At 42.6% G+C, this 19,651-nt stretch overlaps 1 protein-coding gene across 1 annotated transcript in view; it reads left to right on the plus strand.

The window, feature by feature from the left end:
- Positions 1-19,651, plus strand: part of STAG3 (stromal antigen 3) — a 1,295,475-nt gene that overhangs the window by 249,284 nt on the left and 1,026,540 nt on the right. Inside the window, exon 5 of the mRNA XM_053719478.1 lies at positions 7,413-7,617. Coding sequence (XP_053575453.1) covers positions 7,413-7,617 — 205 coding nt within the window. The remainder of the gene's footprint in view (positions 1-7,412; positions 7,618-19,651) is intronic.

Raw genomic sequence — 19,651 nt, forward strand, 5'->3', positions numbered from 1 at the left:
TCCCTGGACAACCTGTCACGAGGGATGACATTCCACAGACCAGAGTGGGTCATTGTCACGACCGACGCCAGTCTGATGGGCTGGGGCGCGGTCTGGGGATCCCTGAAAGCTCAGGGTCTTTGGTCTCGGGAAGAATCTCTTCTACCGATAAATATTCTGGAACTGAGAGCGATATTCAATGCTCTCAAGGCTTGGCCTCAGCTAGCGAGGACCAAGTTCATACGGTTTCAATCAGACAACATGACGACTGTTGCGTACATCAACCATCAGGGGGGAACAAGGAGTTCCCTAGCGATGGAAGAAGTGACCAAGATTATTCTATGGGCGGAGTCTCACTCCTGCCACCTGTCTGCTATCCACATCCCGGGAGTGGAAAATTGGGAAGCGGATTTTCTGAGTCGTCAGACATTGCATCCGGGGGAGTGGGAACTCCATCCGGAAATCTTTGCCCAAGTCACTCAACTTTGGGGCATTCCAGACATGGATCTGATGGCCTCTCGTCAGAACTTCAAAGTTCCTTGCTACGGGTCCAGATCCAGGGATCCCAAGGCGGCTCTAGTGGATGCACTAGTAGCACCTTGGACCTTCAAACTAGCTTATGTGTTCCCGCCGTTTCCCCTCATCCCCAGGCTGGTAGCCAGGATCAATCAGGAGAGGGCGTCGGTGATCTTGATAGCTCCTGCGTGGCCACGCAGGACTTGGTATGCAGATCTGGTGAATATGTCATCGGCTCCACCTTGGAAGCTACCTTTGAGACGAGACCTTCTTGTTCAGGGTCCGTTCGAACATCCGAATCTGGTTTCACTCCAGCTGACTGCTTGGAGATTGAACGCTTGATTTTATCGAAGCGAGGTTTCTCAGATTCTGTTATCGATACTCTTGTTCAGGCCAGAAAGCCTGTAACTAGAAAGATTTACCACAAAATTTGGAAAAAATATATCTGTTGGTGTGAATCTAAAGGATTCCCTTGGGACAAGGTTAAGATTCCTAGGATTCTATCCTTCCTTCAAGAAGGATTGGAAAAAGGATTATCGGCAAGTTCCCTGAAGGGACAGATTTCTGCCTTGTCGGTGTTACTTCACAAAAAACTGGCAGCTGTGCCAGATGTTCAAGCCTTTGTTCAGGCTCTGGTTAGAATCAAGCCTGTTTACAAACCTTTGACTCCTCCTTGGAGTCTCAATCTAGTTCTTTCAGTTCTTCAGGGGGTTCCGTTTGAACCCTTACATTCCGTTGATATTAAGTTATTATCTTGGAAAGTTTTGTTTTTAGTTGCAATTTCTTCTGCTAGAAGAGTTTCAGAATTATCTGCTCTGCAGTGTTCTCCTCCTTATCTGGTGTTCCATGCAGATAAGGTGGTTTTACGTACTAAACCTGGTTTTCTTCCAAAAGTTGTTTCTAACAAAAACATTAACCAGGAGATTATCGTACCTTCTCTGTGTCCGAAACCAGTTTCAAAGAAGGAACGCTTGTTGCACAATTTGGATGTTGTTCGCGCTCTAAAATTCTATTTAGATGCTACAAAGGATTTTAGACAAACATCTTCCCTGTTTGTTGTTTATTCAGGTAAAAGGAGAGGTCAAAAAGCAACTTCTACCTCTCTCTCTTTTTGGATTAAAAGCATCATCAGATTGGCTTACGAGACTGCCGGACGGCAGCCTCCCGAAAGAATCACGGCTCATTCCACTAGGGCTGTGGCTTCCACATGGGCCTTCAAGAACGAGGCTTCTGTTGATCAGATATGTAGGGCAGCGACTTGGTCTTCACTGCACACTTTTACCAAATTTTACAAGTTTGATACTTTTGCTTCTTCTGAGGCTATTTTTGGGAGAAAGGTTTTGCAAGCCGTGGTGCCTTCCATTTAGGTGACCTGATTTGCTCCCTCCCTTCATCCGTGTCCTAAAGCTTTGGTATTGGTTCCCACAAGTAAGGATGACGCCGTGGACCGGACACACCTATGTTGGAGAAAACAGAATTTATGTTTACCTGATAAATTTCTTTCTCCAACGGTGTGTCCGGTCCACGGCCCGCCCTGGTTTTTTAATCAGGTCTGATAATTTATTTTCTTTAACTACAGTCACCACGGTACCATATGGTTTCTCCTATGCTATTATTCCTCCTTAACGTCGGTCGAATGACTGGGGTAGGCGGAGCCTAGGAGGGATCATGTGACCAGCTTTGCTGGGCTCTTTGCCATTTCCTGTTGGGGAAGAGAATATCCCACAAGTAAGGATGACGCCGTGGACCGGACACACCGTTGGAGAAAGAAATTTATCAGGTAAACATAAATTCTGTTTTCATTCATTATCTGTTTTTTACACGAGGTAGAAAACAGTACTGGAAGACATATTTTCAATCATTTAGGATGATTGATTCAGTAGTTTTATTCAGAATGTTTCTTCCTTGTATCATGTGAGGGGAAGATACTTCGATAGTATCTGAGGGGGAATTTTCAGACTCAGAAGGTGTAACTCTCCATTTGTTAATTGAAGAGGTTTTGACTAGCCGGGCGATTCCTCTGAGGAAGCGTTCTGTGAAACGCGCGTCAGGGGTCCAGCAGGAGAAGCTAGTTCTCTCCTGTCTGTCGCTCTTTTAACTGCTTGCCTAGTGAACAATAGAAACTGCATCTATATATATATTTGTTTAATCCTGGTGCCTACCATTTACCTTAGAATATATAACTACTTAAAAGTAAAATAGCCCTCGGATTGTAAGGGCTTAGCTTATCCTTTATTATATATCTGTGGGCATCAGGTAGAAAACATAGAACATTGCTTACTATATAAATCTTATTCTCCTGGGTTTAAGTGTTTTTAACCTTTTCAGGCTACTTCTGTGTGAATGTTTGTTCCTAGTTTAAACAATAAAGTATTAAAGTATGAATGTAATGGAACATTTTAAACCAATAGAGTAATTTTCATATTCATATGACCATTTGGAGTTAAAAAAATAACTTTCTATGTGGCATTCTTTTCTAATCCTAAGCGTATCTCTTTGTACAATTAGTATTCCTAGTTGTTTAGTTCTACCCTCTAAGAATCCACATTAGATGTGCACCACAACTATTATAAGTGACTACTAAGTATTGGTATATTATATACCTTCTGTATTTACATAATAGGTACTACATCTAATTATTGACTAACTCCGACCATCCCCTACCACATTTTTCAAAGCTTGATTCCGCCGCTAGAACTGCTATTCCCTTACAGAGTTACTCAAGACGCTGGATGTATACCAGGGCTTACAATGACAGCCAGCTGTGTGCATTAATACCGTCACTAGTGCGGCATCATCTTAGTTGAGGCGTTTTCTAATGCCATTAGGACAGGCACTTCCCTGGATGTACTCCAGGATTGGATAAAAGCTTTTAAATTGGCAAATTCCTTTATTACTTTCCTTCTGGTTACAAACTGAGAGCAAAGATTACGCTACTCTAGCCCGCATTATGGTTAAAGCCTTGGTCTGCGGATGTTTCCTCTAAGGCTAAGCTTTTAGCTATTGCTTCAAAGGGAAAACTTTATTTGAACCTGGCCTGTTTGATATTATCTCTGATATCTTGGGAGGTAAGAGTCATCTTATTCCTCAGGTTAAGAGAACCAGACAATAAGGACGACAAAACAAATTTTCGTTCCTTTTCAAAATTTCAAGGGTTTTTCTTCCTCTACTGCCCCAAACAGGAACAATCTAAATCTGAAGAGAGTTCCAATCAATCCTGAAATAAGGGAAGACAATCCAATGAGCCTGCTGTTCAATCAAAGACAGCATGAAGGGCAGACCCTCGATCCGGGACCGGATCTTGTAGGGGGCAGACATCCTTTTTTGCTCAGGCAAGGGTTAGAGATGTTCAGGATCCCAGGGTAAAAAAAAAACCCCAAAAAAAATCGTGGCCCAAGGTTACAGGTTAAGAGTTAAAAATGTGTCTTAACAGAGGCAGGTTTCTGCGTTCAAGAATTTCTGCAGAACAGACGAAGAGAGAGACGTTCTTTCTCAACATAAGAGGCCTTTTCAACCTGGGAGTGATGTTGCCTGTTCCGGTACTGGAACAGGGTCTGAGTTTTATTTTAAATCTTAGTGGTTCCCTAAGGGAGAGAGAACCTTCAGGCTGATTTTAGATTTCAAAAGTATAAATGTTTCTCAGAGTACCGTCCAAGATAGACAGTCAGCTGTAGTAGCCTGATAGTTAGCTTAGCTGTCTAGCAAACGGGAGGTTTGCAGTTTGAAACCAGCTGCAGCTATTTGCACCTTGAATGTGTGCTAGCAAGCTGTTTACAACTATTTGTTCCTTTTTCCCTTTGGTCCAAGAGGGTCAATTTGTGTCAACAATGGATTTGATGGACAAGTACCTGCTTGTCCACGTTCTCAGGGTTCATCATAAGTTCCTAAGGTTTACCTCTCCGGACAAAATCTTCCAGTTTGTGGCTCTTCCCTTTGGTCTGGCCACAGTTCCCGAATTTTTTACAAGGGTTCTGGGTCGCGGTTTACGATGCTTCGATACGGAGCATTGCAGTGGCACACCTTTTGGATGACATTCTAGTCCAGGCGACATTTTTACAACAAACATGATCTGTCCTTCCTGCAGTTTCATAGGTGGAAGGTAAATCTGGAAAAGAGTTACTATATCTGGAAAAGGGTTACTTAGTCCAATTTACAGAGGTAATTTTCTTAGGAACTATATTAGGAACTATATTAGATTACCCATCAATGAAGATTTTTCTGACAGAAATCAGGAAATCAAAGATTATTAATTCTGATCTCGTCCTTCAGTCCACTCTTCAGCCATCAGTGGCTCAGTGCATGGAGGTAATTGGGCTGATGGTGGGGACAATGGTCATTATCCTGTTTGCTCGGTTTTACATCAGACCCTGGCAGTCAAGCAGACTCATTCATGGATCAGCGATTATGCGCCTTTGGCTCCTAGAATATGCCTAGGAGAAAGAGACAAGGAATTCTCTTCAACAGGATCATCTTTCCCAGGGAATCTGTTTTCGCAGACCGTCTTGGGTAATTGTGAGAAGACGCCAGCCTTCTAGGGTGGGGGTCAGTCCGGGTGTCCTTCGATAGCTTAGTAGTAATCTTACTACCTTACAAGCTGAGATTCAGCTGTGGATATGGACTCTTCTGAAGGACTCAGGGAGTTTGGACTAAGTCTGAGTCGGTTCTTTCTTGCAATTTCATGGAACTGAGAACGATCTTTATTGTTCTTCTGACCTGGCCTCAGTTAGCCTTGGTCCAGTTTGTCAGTTTCCAGTTGGATAATATAACTTCAATAGCTTACATCAATCATCAAAGGGGGAACAAGGATTTCCTTGGCAATGACAGAAGTAACCAAGATAATTCAGTGGGCAAATGCCTTTTCTTGTTACCTGCCAGTGATCCACATTCCAGAGGTGGACCACTGGGAGGCGGATTTCCTGAGCAGGCAGACCTTTTATTCGGGGGAGGAAGAACTCCATACTTAAGTGTTCTCCAGCCTGATTATCAGATGGGAACAGCCGAAAATAGATCTCAGGGCATCTCGACATCCCAAGATACGGGTTGAGGTCAAGGGTCTTCCAGGCCGCACTCATAGTTGCTCTGGTGGTACCTTGGACCTTCAGTCTAGCATACCTGTTTTCTTCCGTTTGCGCTTCTTTCTCGGGTTATTGCTTGAATCAAGCAAGAAAGGACATTGGTGTTCTTCTTTGCACCGGTTTTGCCTTGCCGGATTTGGTATGCAGATCTGGTGGACATATCGTCTTTACCACCTTGGAGGCTTCCATTGAGGAAGGTCCTTCGTAATTCAAGGGCCCTTCCTACTCCCAATTCTAATTTCTCTGAAGCTGATGGTTTGGAGTTTGAATGCTTAGCTTTATCTAAGCGGGGTTTTTCTGATTCGGTCTTAGAGACCATGATTCAGGCTTGTAGGCCTGTGCCTAGAAGTATTTACCATAAGATGGGGCATAAATATCTCTGTTGGTGGGAATCTAAAGGAATTTTGTCTGTTTTCTCCAAGAGAGGTTTGGAGAAGGGTTTATTGACAAGCTTCCTATAGGGTCAGGTCTATGCCTGATCTATTTTGTTACACAAACGTCTGGCAGATGTCCCAGATGTACCATCTTTTTGTCAGGCCTTAGTCAGGATCAGGCTTGTGTTCAAACCTGTTACTCCTTCATAGAGTCGGAGTTTAGTTCTCAAAGTTCTTCAAGGGGCTAAGTTTGAGCCTATGCATTTCTTAGATATTAAGTTGTTATCTTGGAAAGTTTAATTTCTTGCTGCTGTTTCTTCCGCTCGTGGAATGTCAGTACTCTCGGCATTGCAGTATGAGACCTTATTGTTCAATCTGATAAGGTGGTTTTACGTACTACATTTGGATTTCTTCCTAAGGGTGTTTCTGATTGGAACGTTAATCAGGAAAATTATGTTTCTCTTTGTGTCCTAATCCTTCTTGCAGAAGGAATGTCTTCTGCACAATTTGGACGTGGTTCATACCTTTTTTTCCTGCAGGCGACTACGGATTTTCGTCAGTCTTCTTTTTTGTTTGTGGTTTTCCATAGAAAACGTAAGGGACAGAAAGCTACGGTTTCCTCTTTTTCTTTTTGACTGAGGAGTATCATACGTTTTTGCATCTACTATTTTTTTTACTTTTGGCGCAGGCTGATTTTGGGAGAAAGGTTCTTCAAGCAGTGGTGCCTTCTGTTTAGGTTCCTGTCTTGTCCCTCCCGTATCATCTGTGTACTCTAGCTTGGGTATTGAATCCCATTAGTAATTAAGATGATCCGTGGACTCATCGTGTCATAAAAAAGAAAAGAAAATTTATGCTTACCTGATAAATTTATTTCTTTTTTGACACGATGAGACCACGGCCCGCCCTGTTCTTGTAAAAGACAGGTTGTTGGTTATTATAAACTTCAGACACCTCTGCACCTTGGTTTTTCCTTTCTGTCCTTAACTTCGGTCGAATGACTGAGGAGGGAGGGAAGGGAGTAGCTATTTAACAGCTTTGCTGTGGTGCTCTTTGTCTCCTCCTGCTGACCAGGAGGTGAATATTCCATTAGTAATTAAGATGATCCGTAGACTCATCGTGTCAAAAAAGAAATACATTTATCAGGTAAGCATGAATTTTCTTTTTTATTTTCTTTTTAATTTAAATTAAGGTGTTATAGTCATTTATAAAAACATTGCAATTTTTTTTTTTTTTTTTTTTTGCCCATAGCGTCCAGCCCTTATATATATATATAATTACTAGTTTACATTTCAGGGATTAGAAGCTTCTAGTCCACTCAATGTTAATCCGTAGAAAGTTCAAGTCTTTTTACCTGTGACCTGCACTGAAATCTGGGACTAGTGGAAATATCATTTTAAACATATTTGTAAATGTATTTAATATGAGCAGTTCTAATCTTTCCGTTTTGAATTGTCTGTGTTATTTTTAGGATACATCAGATTATCCTCTGTCTCTCAGTACACTGCCATGGAAGAAGTTTCGCTTAAATTTTGGGGAGTTTATAGAGACCCTTGTGAGCCGCTGTCAGTATAACATCATTTATGATGAGCTTCTCATGGATGCCTTCATTTCTCTGCTTACTGGCTTGTCTGATTCTCAGGTCCGAGCCTTCCGTCACACCAGTACATTTGCAGGTGCGTCATTTTGATTAGATATAACTATGCATTTCTTTCACCAGATGAAGAGAGTCCACAAGTCATCACGTCTGAATTCCCCAGCAGAACATTAGACAAAGATTTCCCAACACACCAAAGCTTTAAATCCCACCTACTTCCCATGTTCCTCAGTCATTTTTTTTGCTTGCTTGATGAAGTGAGATGAAAGTTGAAGTGCAGATCTATTCCAAGTTGAGAAGGGTTCTTTAACTCATCTGATGCCCATGTCCTCCTTGCAGCAGAGTGTTATCACCAGGCAGTGAAATATCTTTTCTCTTTGAGAAATTTTACAGGCCTCACAGGTCAAATTTAGACTTGGCCACCAATGGGTTGTAGATGCTTTTATTTTGTTTTAGATCCTTGACACCATGTTGCTGCAACTGGTAAGCACTGTAGCCAAAGGTGCTGACAGGTAAGTTCTTTGCACATGAACATGTACACATGCTTCTGGGGACATATAGTATATTAGTACATTATACACCTTATTTCTATGGCGGTAATAGTCCACAAAAATCATTACTTGTGGGAATTTCATCACATCCAGTAGGAGGCAAAGACACCCCACACTAAGAGCTTAAATATCCCTTCTACTACTGTGACCCTCCCAGTATTTTCTTTGCCTAGGATATTAATTCAAAATGTTTCCCTCAATGGGAAGTTCCTGGAAGATAGGGACATAGGAGAGTACTGTCTGTGCAATGTAAATCTTCTCTATGGAAGCCTGCCAAGGGCGTTGCTGGGAAGTTTCTTTAGCCTCCTCCTATTTGGCAGTGGCTATGAAGATCCACTTCTTCAGTACATACTCTACTGTCAGTTAGAATACAGGATGGCTTTTCTACTGTATCCTCAGGAATATCAGCTGGGTAAGAACAGTGGAATTGTGCATTTGTGAGGCAAATACCTTCAGGGACTACACAGCCCACAGACTATTACTAATACAAGCCAGGTTACAGTAGTTTGGCACACACATCAGCTTCCAAGTTAAGTTAACTAAAGGGGCTTAGCCAGTTCCCACTGAGCATAACACAGAACTGCCTTAAAATGTGTTAGTTAACAGTATACTGCACAGGGACTAACATAATGGGTTTTTAATACTGTACAGGCTGTTTGTGCACAAGGGGGGTTTACCATTTTAAATATGGTCATACTCCTCAGTTGGAAAGTTGTTAATTTATCGGGTGTGTTTTTATGAGGGTTGTGAGTTTGATATTATGGAAAATGTACTATTTCACTGTTGGTGACATGTTTTCATTTTTAGGTACCAGCCCCTTTAAATCTCCGGATCCTCCAAGCAGCCGGCATTATTAGTGCTTTACTCTGTTAGGAGTGCTAAGAAGTTGCCATAGCTGTTTTTCTCCAGACAGGGAGGGGTAGACAGTGAGCATGCTAATGATCTCTGGAAGAAAGGGGTTTTAACCCCTTAATGACCGCAGCACTTTTCCATTTTCTGTCCGTTTGGGACCAAGGCTATTTTTACATTTCTGCAGTGTTTGTGTTTAGCTGTAATTCTCCTCTTACTCATTTACTGTATCCACACATATTATATACCGTTTTTCTCGCCATTAAGTGGACTTTCTAAAGATACCATTATTTTCATCATATCTTATAATTAACTATAAAAAAATTATATAATATGAGGAAAAAATGGAAAAAAAACACACTTTTTCTAACTTTGACCCCCAAAATCTGTTACACATCTACAACCACCAAAAAACACCCATGCTAAATAGTTTCTAAATTTTGTCCTGAGTTAAGAAATACCCAATGTTTACATGTTCTTTGCTTTTTTTGCAAGTTATAGGGCCATAAATACAAGTAGCACTTTGCTATTTCCAAACCCCTTTTTTTCAAAATTAGCGCTAGTTACATTGGAACACTAATATCTTTCAGGAATCCCTGAATATCCCTTGACATGTATATATTTTTTTTAGAAGACACCCCAAAGTATTGATCTAGGCCCATTTTGGTATATTTCATGCCACCATTTCACTGCCAAATGCAATCAAATAAAAAAAATCGTTCACTTTTTCACAATTTTGTTCACAAACTTTAGGTTTCTCACTGAAATTATTTACAAACAACTTGTGCAATTATGGCATAAATGGTTGTAAATTCTTCTCTGGGATCCCCTTTGTTCAGAAATAGCAGACATGTATGGCTTTTGTTGTTGCTTTTTGGTAATTAGAAGGGCGCTAAATGCCACTGCGCACCACACGTGTATTATGCCCCGCAGTGAAGGGGTTAATTAGGGAGCATGTAGGGAGCTTCTAGGGTTAATTTTAGCTTTAGTGTAGTGTAGTAGACAACCCAAAGTATTGATCTAGGCCCATTTTGGTATATTTCATGCCACCATTTCACCGCCAGATGCGATCAAATTAAAAAAAAACGTTAAATTTTTCCAAATTTTAGGTTTCTCACTGAAATCATTTACAAGCAGCTTGTGCAATTATGGCACAAATGGCTGTAAATGTTTCTCTGGGATCCCCTTTGTTCAGAAATAGCATATATATATGGCTTTGGCGTTGCTGTTTGGTAATTAGAAGGTCGCTAAATGCCGCTGTGCAAAACACGTGTATTATGCCCAGCAGTGAAGGGGTTAATTAGGGAGCTTGTAGGGAGCTTGCAGGGTTAATTTTAGCTTTAGTGTAGAGATCAGCCTCCCATCTGACACATCACACCCCCTGATCCCTCCCAAACAGCTCCCTTCCCTCCCACACCCCACAATTGTCCCCGCCATCTTAAGTACTGGCAGAAAGTCTGCCAGTACAAAAATAAAGGGAATCTTTTTTTTTTTTTTTTTAAATTATAGCATATTTACATATGCTGCTGTGTAGGATCCCCCTTAGCCCCCAACCTCCCTGATCCCCCCCCCCCAAACACTTCTCTAACCGTCCCCCTCTGACTTTTTGGGGGCCATCTTGGATACTGGCAGCTATCTGCCAGTACCCAGTTTGCAGAAAAAATGTTTTGTTTTGTTTTTTAGCAGTTTATTTTCTGTAGTGTAGCTTCCCTCCCACATACCAACCCAACACCCCCTGATTTAGCTTTTTTATTTTTATTTTTATTACATTTTATAAGCCTGATTACCAAATCCTATAGTGCATATTTTCTGTAGTGCAGCGTTCCCACCCGCTCCTTCCACGTGCACGCGCCCGCCCCCTCCCTATCGTGCACGCGCGCACGCCCGTGTGCGCCCCCGGTCATCCCCGCCCACGATCCCGCCCCCCCTGCACATCTCCAGGGCCATCGATGGCCGCCACCCGCCTTCCGGTCCTGCTCCCACCCACCAACGAAGGAAGCCACCGATCTCTGGTGCAGAGAGGGCCACAGAGTGGCTCTCTCTGCATCGGGTGGCCATACATGGTTATTGCAGGATGCCTCCATATTGATGCATCACTGCAATAACCGGAAGGCAGCTGGAAGCGAGCAGGATCGCTTCCAGCTGCTTTCCACACCGAGGACGTGCAGGGTACGTCCTCAGGCGTTAACTGCCTTTTTTTTGAGGACGTACCCTGCACGTCCTCGGTCATTAAGGGGTTAAAGAAAAATATGTTCCCACTCTTTGCATGTTCTCCTCCTTTTCCTCTCACTGCTTCTGAGCTCATCAACATGCAGCAGGCCTTAGCTTCTGAGCTGTTCCTGATTGCAGTACCGGAGGGGTTAAGACCTATACCAGGAGTAGGAGGGGAGCGCTTAGATAGCTTAATTGGGATTACTGTAAATCTCAGTTTTATTTTTAGGAAACATTGCTTTAAATTTATAATGCAAAAATATATGTATTGTCCTTTGTTTCCTATTGCTTGCTCTATACTCGTTACGGTATTAAGGATTTATGCCTCTATCGCTGTTATGCAAACAGTTGGTCTCAAATTCAGTGGTTTCTGCAGGTCACACTTGGGAATTAGACTTCTGTGGTATTGTCTGTCTGCATCTCACATTTTAAGCTGCCATATTGCTTTAATGAAAAAGCTACTCCTTTGTAGACCCTTACTTCCAAGATTATGGGTGGGCAATACTAGTCTTGTTTCTTTTTTAAGACACGATGAGTCCACGAATCATCTTAATTACTAATGGGATATTCACCTCCTGGTCAGCAGGAGGAGGCAAAGAGCACCACAGCAGAGCTGTTAAATAGCTCCTCCCTTCCCTCCCATTCTCTTTGCCTACGTTAGTGATAGGAAGAGGTAAAGTGAGGTGTTAGAAAAGATTCTTCAATCAAGAGTTTATTATTTTTAAAGTTGTGCCAGAGAGTGCTACTTTGTTCTAGGGTGTTAGCCGTAGTCCATATCAGTCTCTACAGTAGAGCTTTTTGGTGGCTTTAAAGCAATGGGAACTTGTGGGACATAATTCTCACTGTGCCCCATACTAATGCTGCCCTAACTCGGATGGCTTAAGTAAGATTACTCAGGCTCTATCCTTTTTCCACAGGGCGATGTGAGGGAGAGGACCTCATAAACCTGCTGAGCTGCCCTGCTGTCGGGCAGATTTTAAAGGTAAATGCTAACTTTTTATTCTGGGTCTGGGAGATCTCAGAGGAAGTGGAGCACTTTATTGGGATGTAATTCCTTTACTGGGGCATTCCTCCTATTCCTATAAGGGGAGGGGATCCTGTGACAGCACCTTTTTAGCACACTGGGGGAACTAAGCACACCGGGAGATCTAAGTGTGTATTGTAGATCTAAGTGTGCATTATGGGGCCCTCAATCAATTGGGACACAGTTATAAGACTCAGGGGATAATTGTTTGACTCTATCACTTGGGCTATAACGCTATCTTACTTGCGGTAGCAGAGTTCCTGTGACAGCACATTTTTTTAGCTGGGGGAACTATGCGTGACTGTACACCTAATTGTGTGGTTCATTTAACTCCCAGTAGCCTCTCTACACACATTAATGGCGACCGAGAGATTGTTTAGTTATACGCCCACGATGGGCGGAGTTACTTTTGCACTGTTTTTGAGCCGCACCTTCCCCTAGCTTAAGACACAGACATAACAAAGTGGCGGGAAAGAGTATCTTCACGCCCACGTGGGGCGGAGCTACGTTGTGGCTGTGTTAGATTGCGCTTCCACCACAATTACACATATTGGAAGGCAGAACACTAACACAGTCATTAGGGTTTTTCCTTCTCAATGCGGCAGCCAGCGCTGTGAGAAGTACAGCGTTTCAGACTTGCTTCGGTCTGTTTATCGTTTATACAAAGACATAAACTGTTTAATATGTATCTGTCATTAAACTGAGATAAATGACTCTTATTGCATTTAAATGGACACCTCAGCAAAATATGAGGTGTAAGTAGGTGCTTCTTTATTGGATTTCTACCTCTTTCCTGCGTGCAAAAAGAAAACGTTACAGTTTAAAATTTAAAGGGACAGTAACGTCTTTTATCTGTTTATTTTTATTAACAGAATTTCAACTGTTTTACTGTTTATTTCATCCTTTGTGATTTAGGATGTAACAAGAACACATACAAATTAAGGAGTTATTTAAAAAAAAAAAAAAAATAGAGACAGTATTGTTTTCTCCTACATTGGTGTGTCCGGTCTGCGGTTTCATCCTTACTTGTGGGATATTCTCATTCCCTACAGGAAATGGCAAAGAGAGCACACAGCAAATCTGTCCATATAGCCCCCCCTCTGGTTCCGCCCCCCGATCATTCTCTTTGCCGCTCTGTACAAGTAGCATCTCCACGGGGATGGTAAAGAGTATGTGGTGTTAGTTGTAGTTTTATTTCTTCTATCAAGAGTTTGTTATTTTAAAATAGTGCCGGTTTGTACTATTTACTATACAACAGAAAGTGATGAAGATTTCTGTTAAAAGAGGAGTATGATTTTAGCACCAGTAACTAAAATCCATTGCTGTTCCCACGCAGGACTGTTGAAACCAGAGAACTTCAGTTGGGGGGAACAGTTTGCAGGCTTATCTGCTTCAGGTATGATCAGTCACTTTTCTAACAACACGTAGTAATGCTAGAAGACTGTCAGTTTTCCCTTCTGGGATAGGTAAGCCATTTTCTTAGACTCAGTAACAGAATTAAGGCTTATAACTTGGGCTCTATGCTGGTTGACACTATTGTGGGCTAAGTCGTTTGGTTTTTATCACATTTACATTGAAATTTGGAGTTTTTTGCAAACTTTGAAACACTTTTGGGGAACTTTATTTGCGCCTGGCAGCCGTTTAGACGCCTAATCTTGTCAGAAAGGCCCCTTCACTCTGGAATGCAGAGGGAGGAGGCCTCATTTTCGCGCCTCAGTTGCGCAGTTACTTTTCACTAGGCAGTTCATGCAGCTTCACGTGGAAGGTCCAGAGGCTTAGAAAAGGACTTCAGAGAGGCTTATTACTGTTGTGAATAACCCCTAAGGAAGGTAAACGCCGCAGCAAAGACTGTGGCAGGGACTGTAGTGTGTTTAAACCGGTTAATTGTTATTTTAGCTCCGGTTTGGACATTTAGGGGTTAAGTGGCTTGAAAATTGGTGTGCAATACTTTCAAAGCATTAAGACACTGGGGTATAAATTTCATAAAGATCGGATATTTCTTTGATGTTTTTCTATCATTCAGAAATAAAGTGTGCTCTTTTTATTATTTAAAGAGACAGTAACGGTTTTGTTTAAAATTGTTTTTACTGCATTAAAAGTCTGCCTAAGCCTGTTTAACATGTCTTTGCCTTCAGATAGCCTTAGAGACAGGCATTCTTACGTTGCGTAGAAGACCTATTAAAGATGGGAGTGATACACCCAGTTCCAACAGCGGAACAAGGACTGGGTTTTTACTCAAACCTGTTTGTAGTTCCCAAAAAAGAAGGAACTTTCAGGCCAATTCTGGACTTAAAAATTCTAAACAAATTCCTCAGAGTTCCATCATTCAAAATGGAAACCATTCGGACAATTTTACCAACGATCCAGGAGGGTCAATACATGACTACTGTGGACTTAAAGGATGCATACCTGCATATTCCTATCCACAAAGATCACCATCAGTTCCTGAGGTTCGCCTTTCTGGACAAACATTTCCAGTTTGTGGCTCTTCCGTTCGGTTTAGCCACTGCTCCCAGAATTTTCACAAAGGTTCTAGGGTCCCTTCTAGCGGTGCTAAGGCCGAGGGGCATTTCAGTAGCACCTTACCTAGACGACATTCTAATACAAGCGTCGTCCCTTCCCAAAGCAAGGGCTCATACAGACATTGTTTTAGCCTTTCTCAGATCTCACGGGTGGAAGGTGAACATAGAAAAAAGTTCTCTGTCCCCGTCCACAAGGGTTCCCTTTCTGGGAACAATTATAGACTCCGTAGAAATGAAGATTTTTCTGACAGAGGTCAGGAAGTTAAAGCTTCTGAACGCTTGTCGAGTTCTTCAATCTATTCCTCAGCCCTCCATAGCTCAGTGCATGGAGGTAATAGGACTAATGGTTGCGGCAATGGACGTGGTTCCTTTTGCTCAAATTCATTTAAGACCATTGCAACTGTGCATGCTCAAACAGTGGAATGGGGATTATGCAGACTTGTCTCCCCAGATTCAAATGGACCAGAAGACCAGAGAATCACTCCTCTGGTGGTTGTCTCCGGATCACCTTTCTCAGGGAATGAGTTTCCGCATGCCAGAGTGGATCATTGTCACGACCGACGCCAGTCTCTTAGGCTGGGGCGCGGTCTGGGACTCCCTGAAAGCTTAGGGTCTATGGTCCCGGGAAGAGTCTCTCCTCCCGATAAACATTTTGGAACTGAGAGCGATATTCAATGCGCTCCTGGCTTGGCCTCAACTAGCGAAGGCCAAATTCATAAGATTTCAGTCGGACAACATGACGACTGTAGCGTACATCAATCATCAGGGAGGGACAAAGAGTTCCCTGGCGATGAGAGAGGTATCCAAGATCATCAAATGGGCGGAGGATCACTCCTGCCATCTATCTGCAATTCACATCCCAGGAGTAGACAACTGGGAGGCAGATTATTTGAGTCGTCAGACTTTCCATCCGGGGGAGTGGGAACTTCACCCGGAAGTCTTTGCCCAGTTAACTCAACTATGGGGCATTCCAGATCTGGATCTGATGGCGTCTCGTCAGAACTCCAAGGTTCCACGCTACGGGTCCAGATCCAGGGATCCCAAGGCGACACTAGTGGATGCATTAGTGGCGCCTTGGTCGTTCAATCTAGCTTATGTGTTTCCACCGTTTCCTCTCCTTCCCAGGCTAGTAGCCAGGATCAAACAGGAGAAGGCTTCGGTGATTCTAATAGCTGCTGCGTGGCCAAGCAGGACTTGGTATGCAGACCTGGTGAATATGTCATCGGCTCCACCATGGAAGCTACCGTTGAGACAGGACCTTCTAGTACAAGGTCCATTCGAACATCCAAATCTAGTTTCTCTGCAACTGACTGCTTGGAAATTGAACGCTTGATTCTATCTAAGCGTGGGTTTTCGGAATCTGTTATAGATACTCTGGTTCAGGCCAGAAAACCTGTGACTAGAAAAATTTACCATAAGATATGGCAAAAATATATCTGTTGGTGCGAATCCAAAGGTTACTCATGGAGTAAAATTAGGATTCCAAGGATACTTTCCTTTCTCCAAGAGGGTTTGGAGAAAGGTCTGTCAGCTAGTTCTCTAAAAGGACAGATATCTGCTCTGTCTGTCTTGATGCACAAACGTCTGGCAGCCGTGCCAGATGGACAAGCGTTTGTACAGGCGTTAGTCAGAATCAAGCCTGTCTACAGACCTATGACTCCTCCATGGAGTCTAAACTTAGTTCTTTCAGTTCTTCAAGGGGTTCCGTTTGAACCTTTACATTCCATAGATATTAAGTTACTATCTTGGAAAGTTCTGTTTTTGATTGCTATTTCTTCTGCTAGAAGAGTTTCTGAACTGTCTGCTTTGCAGTGCACTTCACCCTATCTGGTATTCCATACAGATAAGGTAGTTTTACGTACCAAGCCTGGTTTTCTTCCAAAGGTGGTTTCCAACAGGAATATTAACCAGGAAATAGTTGTTCCTTCTCTGTGTCCGAATCCAGTTTCGAAGAAGGAACGTTTGTAACCTAGATGTGGTTCGTGCTTTAAAATTCTATTTAGAAGCAACAAAGGATTTCAGACAGACATCATCCTTGTTTGTCGTCTATTCTGGTAAGAGGAAAGGTCAGAAAGCTATTGCTACCTCCCTTTCCTTTTGGCTAAAAAGCATCATCCGATTAGCTTATGAGACTGCCGGACGGCAGCCTCCTGAACGAATTACAGCTCACTCTACTAGAGCTGTGGCTTCCACATGGACCTTCAAAAATGAGGCCTCTGTTGAACAGATCTGTAAGGCAGCGACTTGGTCTTCTCTGCATACATTTGCCAAATTTTACAAATTCGATACTTATGCTTCTTCTGAGACTATTTTTGGGAGAAAGGTTTTGTAAGCAGTGGTGCCTTCCGTTTAGGTTACCTGACTTGTTCCCTCCCTTCATCCGTGTCCTAAAGCTTTGGTATTGGTTCCCACAAGTAAGGATGAAGCCGTGGACCGGACACACCAATGTAGGAGAAAACAGAATTTATGTTTACCTGATAAATTTCTTTCTCCTACGGTGTGTCCGGTCCACGGCCCGCCCTGGCTTTTAGTCAGGTTTAAAATTTTTTGTTTTTTGTACATTACAGTCACCACGGCACCTTATGGTTTCTCCTTTTTCTCCTAACCGCCGTTCGAATGCGTGGGGGGCGGAGCCAGAGGGGGGGCTATATGGACAGCTTTGCTGTGTGCTCTCTTTGCCATTTCCTGTAGGGAATGAGAATATCCCACAAGTAAGGATGAAGCCGTGGACCGGACACACCGTAGGAGAAAGAAATTTATCAGGTAAACATAAATTCTGTTTTTTTTTTTTTGTTTTTTTTTTTTTAGTTTTAACGTTTTTATTGAGGTTTCAGTAGTCAATACAATGAAGTAAAATGCAGGGTCAAGATACATAAGTGATCATATCACACAAAGTTTACATGTCGCTGGTTAATAAACTAATGAAGACAGGCCTATTAGAGACACAAACTTCTGTATAACATACAAGAAACTAAAACAAAGCAGATCACAAGTGCACTAATAAGACAATTTTTGATAAAACTGTATCAGATGTATATATAACTAAATAAAATAAACATAAGTGACCCAAAGAAACTGCAAACCTCTAATTAAATGTATTTGGTACTTACACCTCCTTAGTACAACAAGTCACTCATGGACTTTCAACTAATTGTATGATAGATAGCGGAGGTGGGTATCTGATGATATGGGGCCACTTTTAGACCCTCTAGGGAAGGAATATGTGTAATTGTAACATTAATAATAAGAAAGAGAAAAAAGGGGGAGCTAAGGAGACTGTGGGGATTGGAGGTGAGCTAAACAGGCTAATGCCAACTTGCTTCCGGCTTAACCAACTTAAATACAAGCCCATAGGCCATTGGCCAGAGATATCCATCTAGAGATGAATAGTTAGACCAAGTAAGAATAAGGACTTATGTACCTGTAAAATATGGGTTTTAGTAGTGGGGGAGAAGTGAAGGACCGAGAAAGGCCTCTGTGGGAAGTAAAATATAGCAGTTACCTATTATTTAACCTTTATTGTATCTAAGAATACTTAGTGGCATGCCAAATAACATACGGATTAATGTAGTGACAAACTGCTCAATATTCTTCTTCCATACTAGGAATAGTGGGCCCTAGCACCACGGCCGCTAGCGCCAAGGCCACCAATAAACAAACTTAAAATGCACTAATGTATTCAGCATTAAAAAGGAAAAACAGTCACAGTATCATTACATTCGGATGTGCAAACCACAGGTTACACACTGTTATCAAGGTTAGTAAAATATAGGCCAAGGAATAGATCAACATATATTAAAACAGAGATGACCTTTCTTAACCCAGTAGATCCTTGGGTAATATAGAGCTGGAACTAATTGGCAAGGGCTAAGACCTAAAAAAGCATATGTACCCTGTATGGGAAGGTGGTGCAACTGGTAGGAATATAAACTGAACTTTAAGTTCCCATCCCTTTAAATAAAACTATGGTAAGGCCAGAGGTAGGATAAGGCCAGGGGCAGAATAAGATATGGAAATTCTTTTATACTTATAACAAAACAAGGAAAATTATTTGTCACTGTTCTTAGAGAGATAAGTCTCAAAGTCGCCAGAGATTCTAGCCCACTCCCATCCTCAGGTTTTGTAAGAGTATATGGCTGCCAGTAGAGGTGGAATATAGGAGATGCAGAAAAATGTAGCAGGACAACTGCCGCTGTATACTTAACTATCAGGGACAAAACTATCTGCAATCGCCATATTTCAATATTCCCTGTTTGTGTGTCGGGAGCAGTAGAGGCCATACAGAAAAAGCCAACAGCGTGAGCTCCCTGCAGGGACCTATCTCCGGGAGGCGGCATCAGCAAAATCAAGTCCGCCACTGCTTGGAGCTGCGGGTCGCAACTTTCAATGGCCTCCACAGCTGACTCGGCGAGCAACTCAGCTTGACAGTGCTCCGGTATGTCGGATCCGATCTGGAAAGGCCGTTCCTCACTTCCTGTAGTACAGATGGAGTCCACTTTGCCTTCTCCTTCTATGGTAATCTGAGCAGCGGGGCTGCGCTCTATCTCAACCCCTGTAAGCAAAGTGTGTTGGATGTTCCCCGGGTAAGTTACATCCACTGTGTGCCGGTGAGGGTCAGAGTTGGTGGTCTGATCTAGTAGCCTTTCCCTAGCAGGTCCTTGTTCAGGAGGTAAGTCCCAGATAGTTAAGGCTGTAGTTGGTGATTGCGGCTTCCGAGTGATGAGGACACATTCCGCTCTGAGAGCGTTCCAGCTATCTTGGAATAATACAGTGAGACTTTCAAAGTGCGCAGCAAGCAGCGTCTCCACCTCCTGTAGCAGTAGCCCAGCAGACTCCATTTTGTTAAAGCAGCGTATAGTTGCCGTGTAATGGTGTACTCCTTTCTGTACTTCTGGCAAACTAGTGAGTCCAAGTAATCACCTCCATGCGTTCGTAGAAAAATCTCAGTTTGTGTCC

The sequence above is a fragment of the Bombina bombina genome, chromosome 6 (genome assembly GCF_027579735.1).
Source record: "Bombina bombina isolate aBomBom1 chromosome 6, aBomBom1.pri, whole genome shotgun sequence".
NCBI classification, from domain to species: domain Eukaryota; kingdom Metazoa; phylum Chordata; class Amphibia; order Anura; family Bombinatoridae; genus Bombina; species Bombina bombina.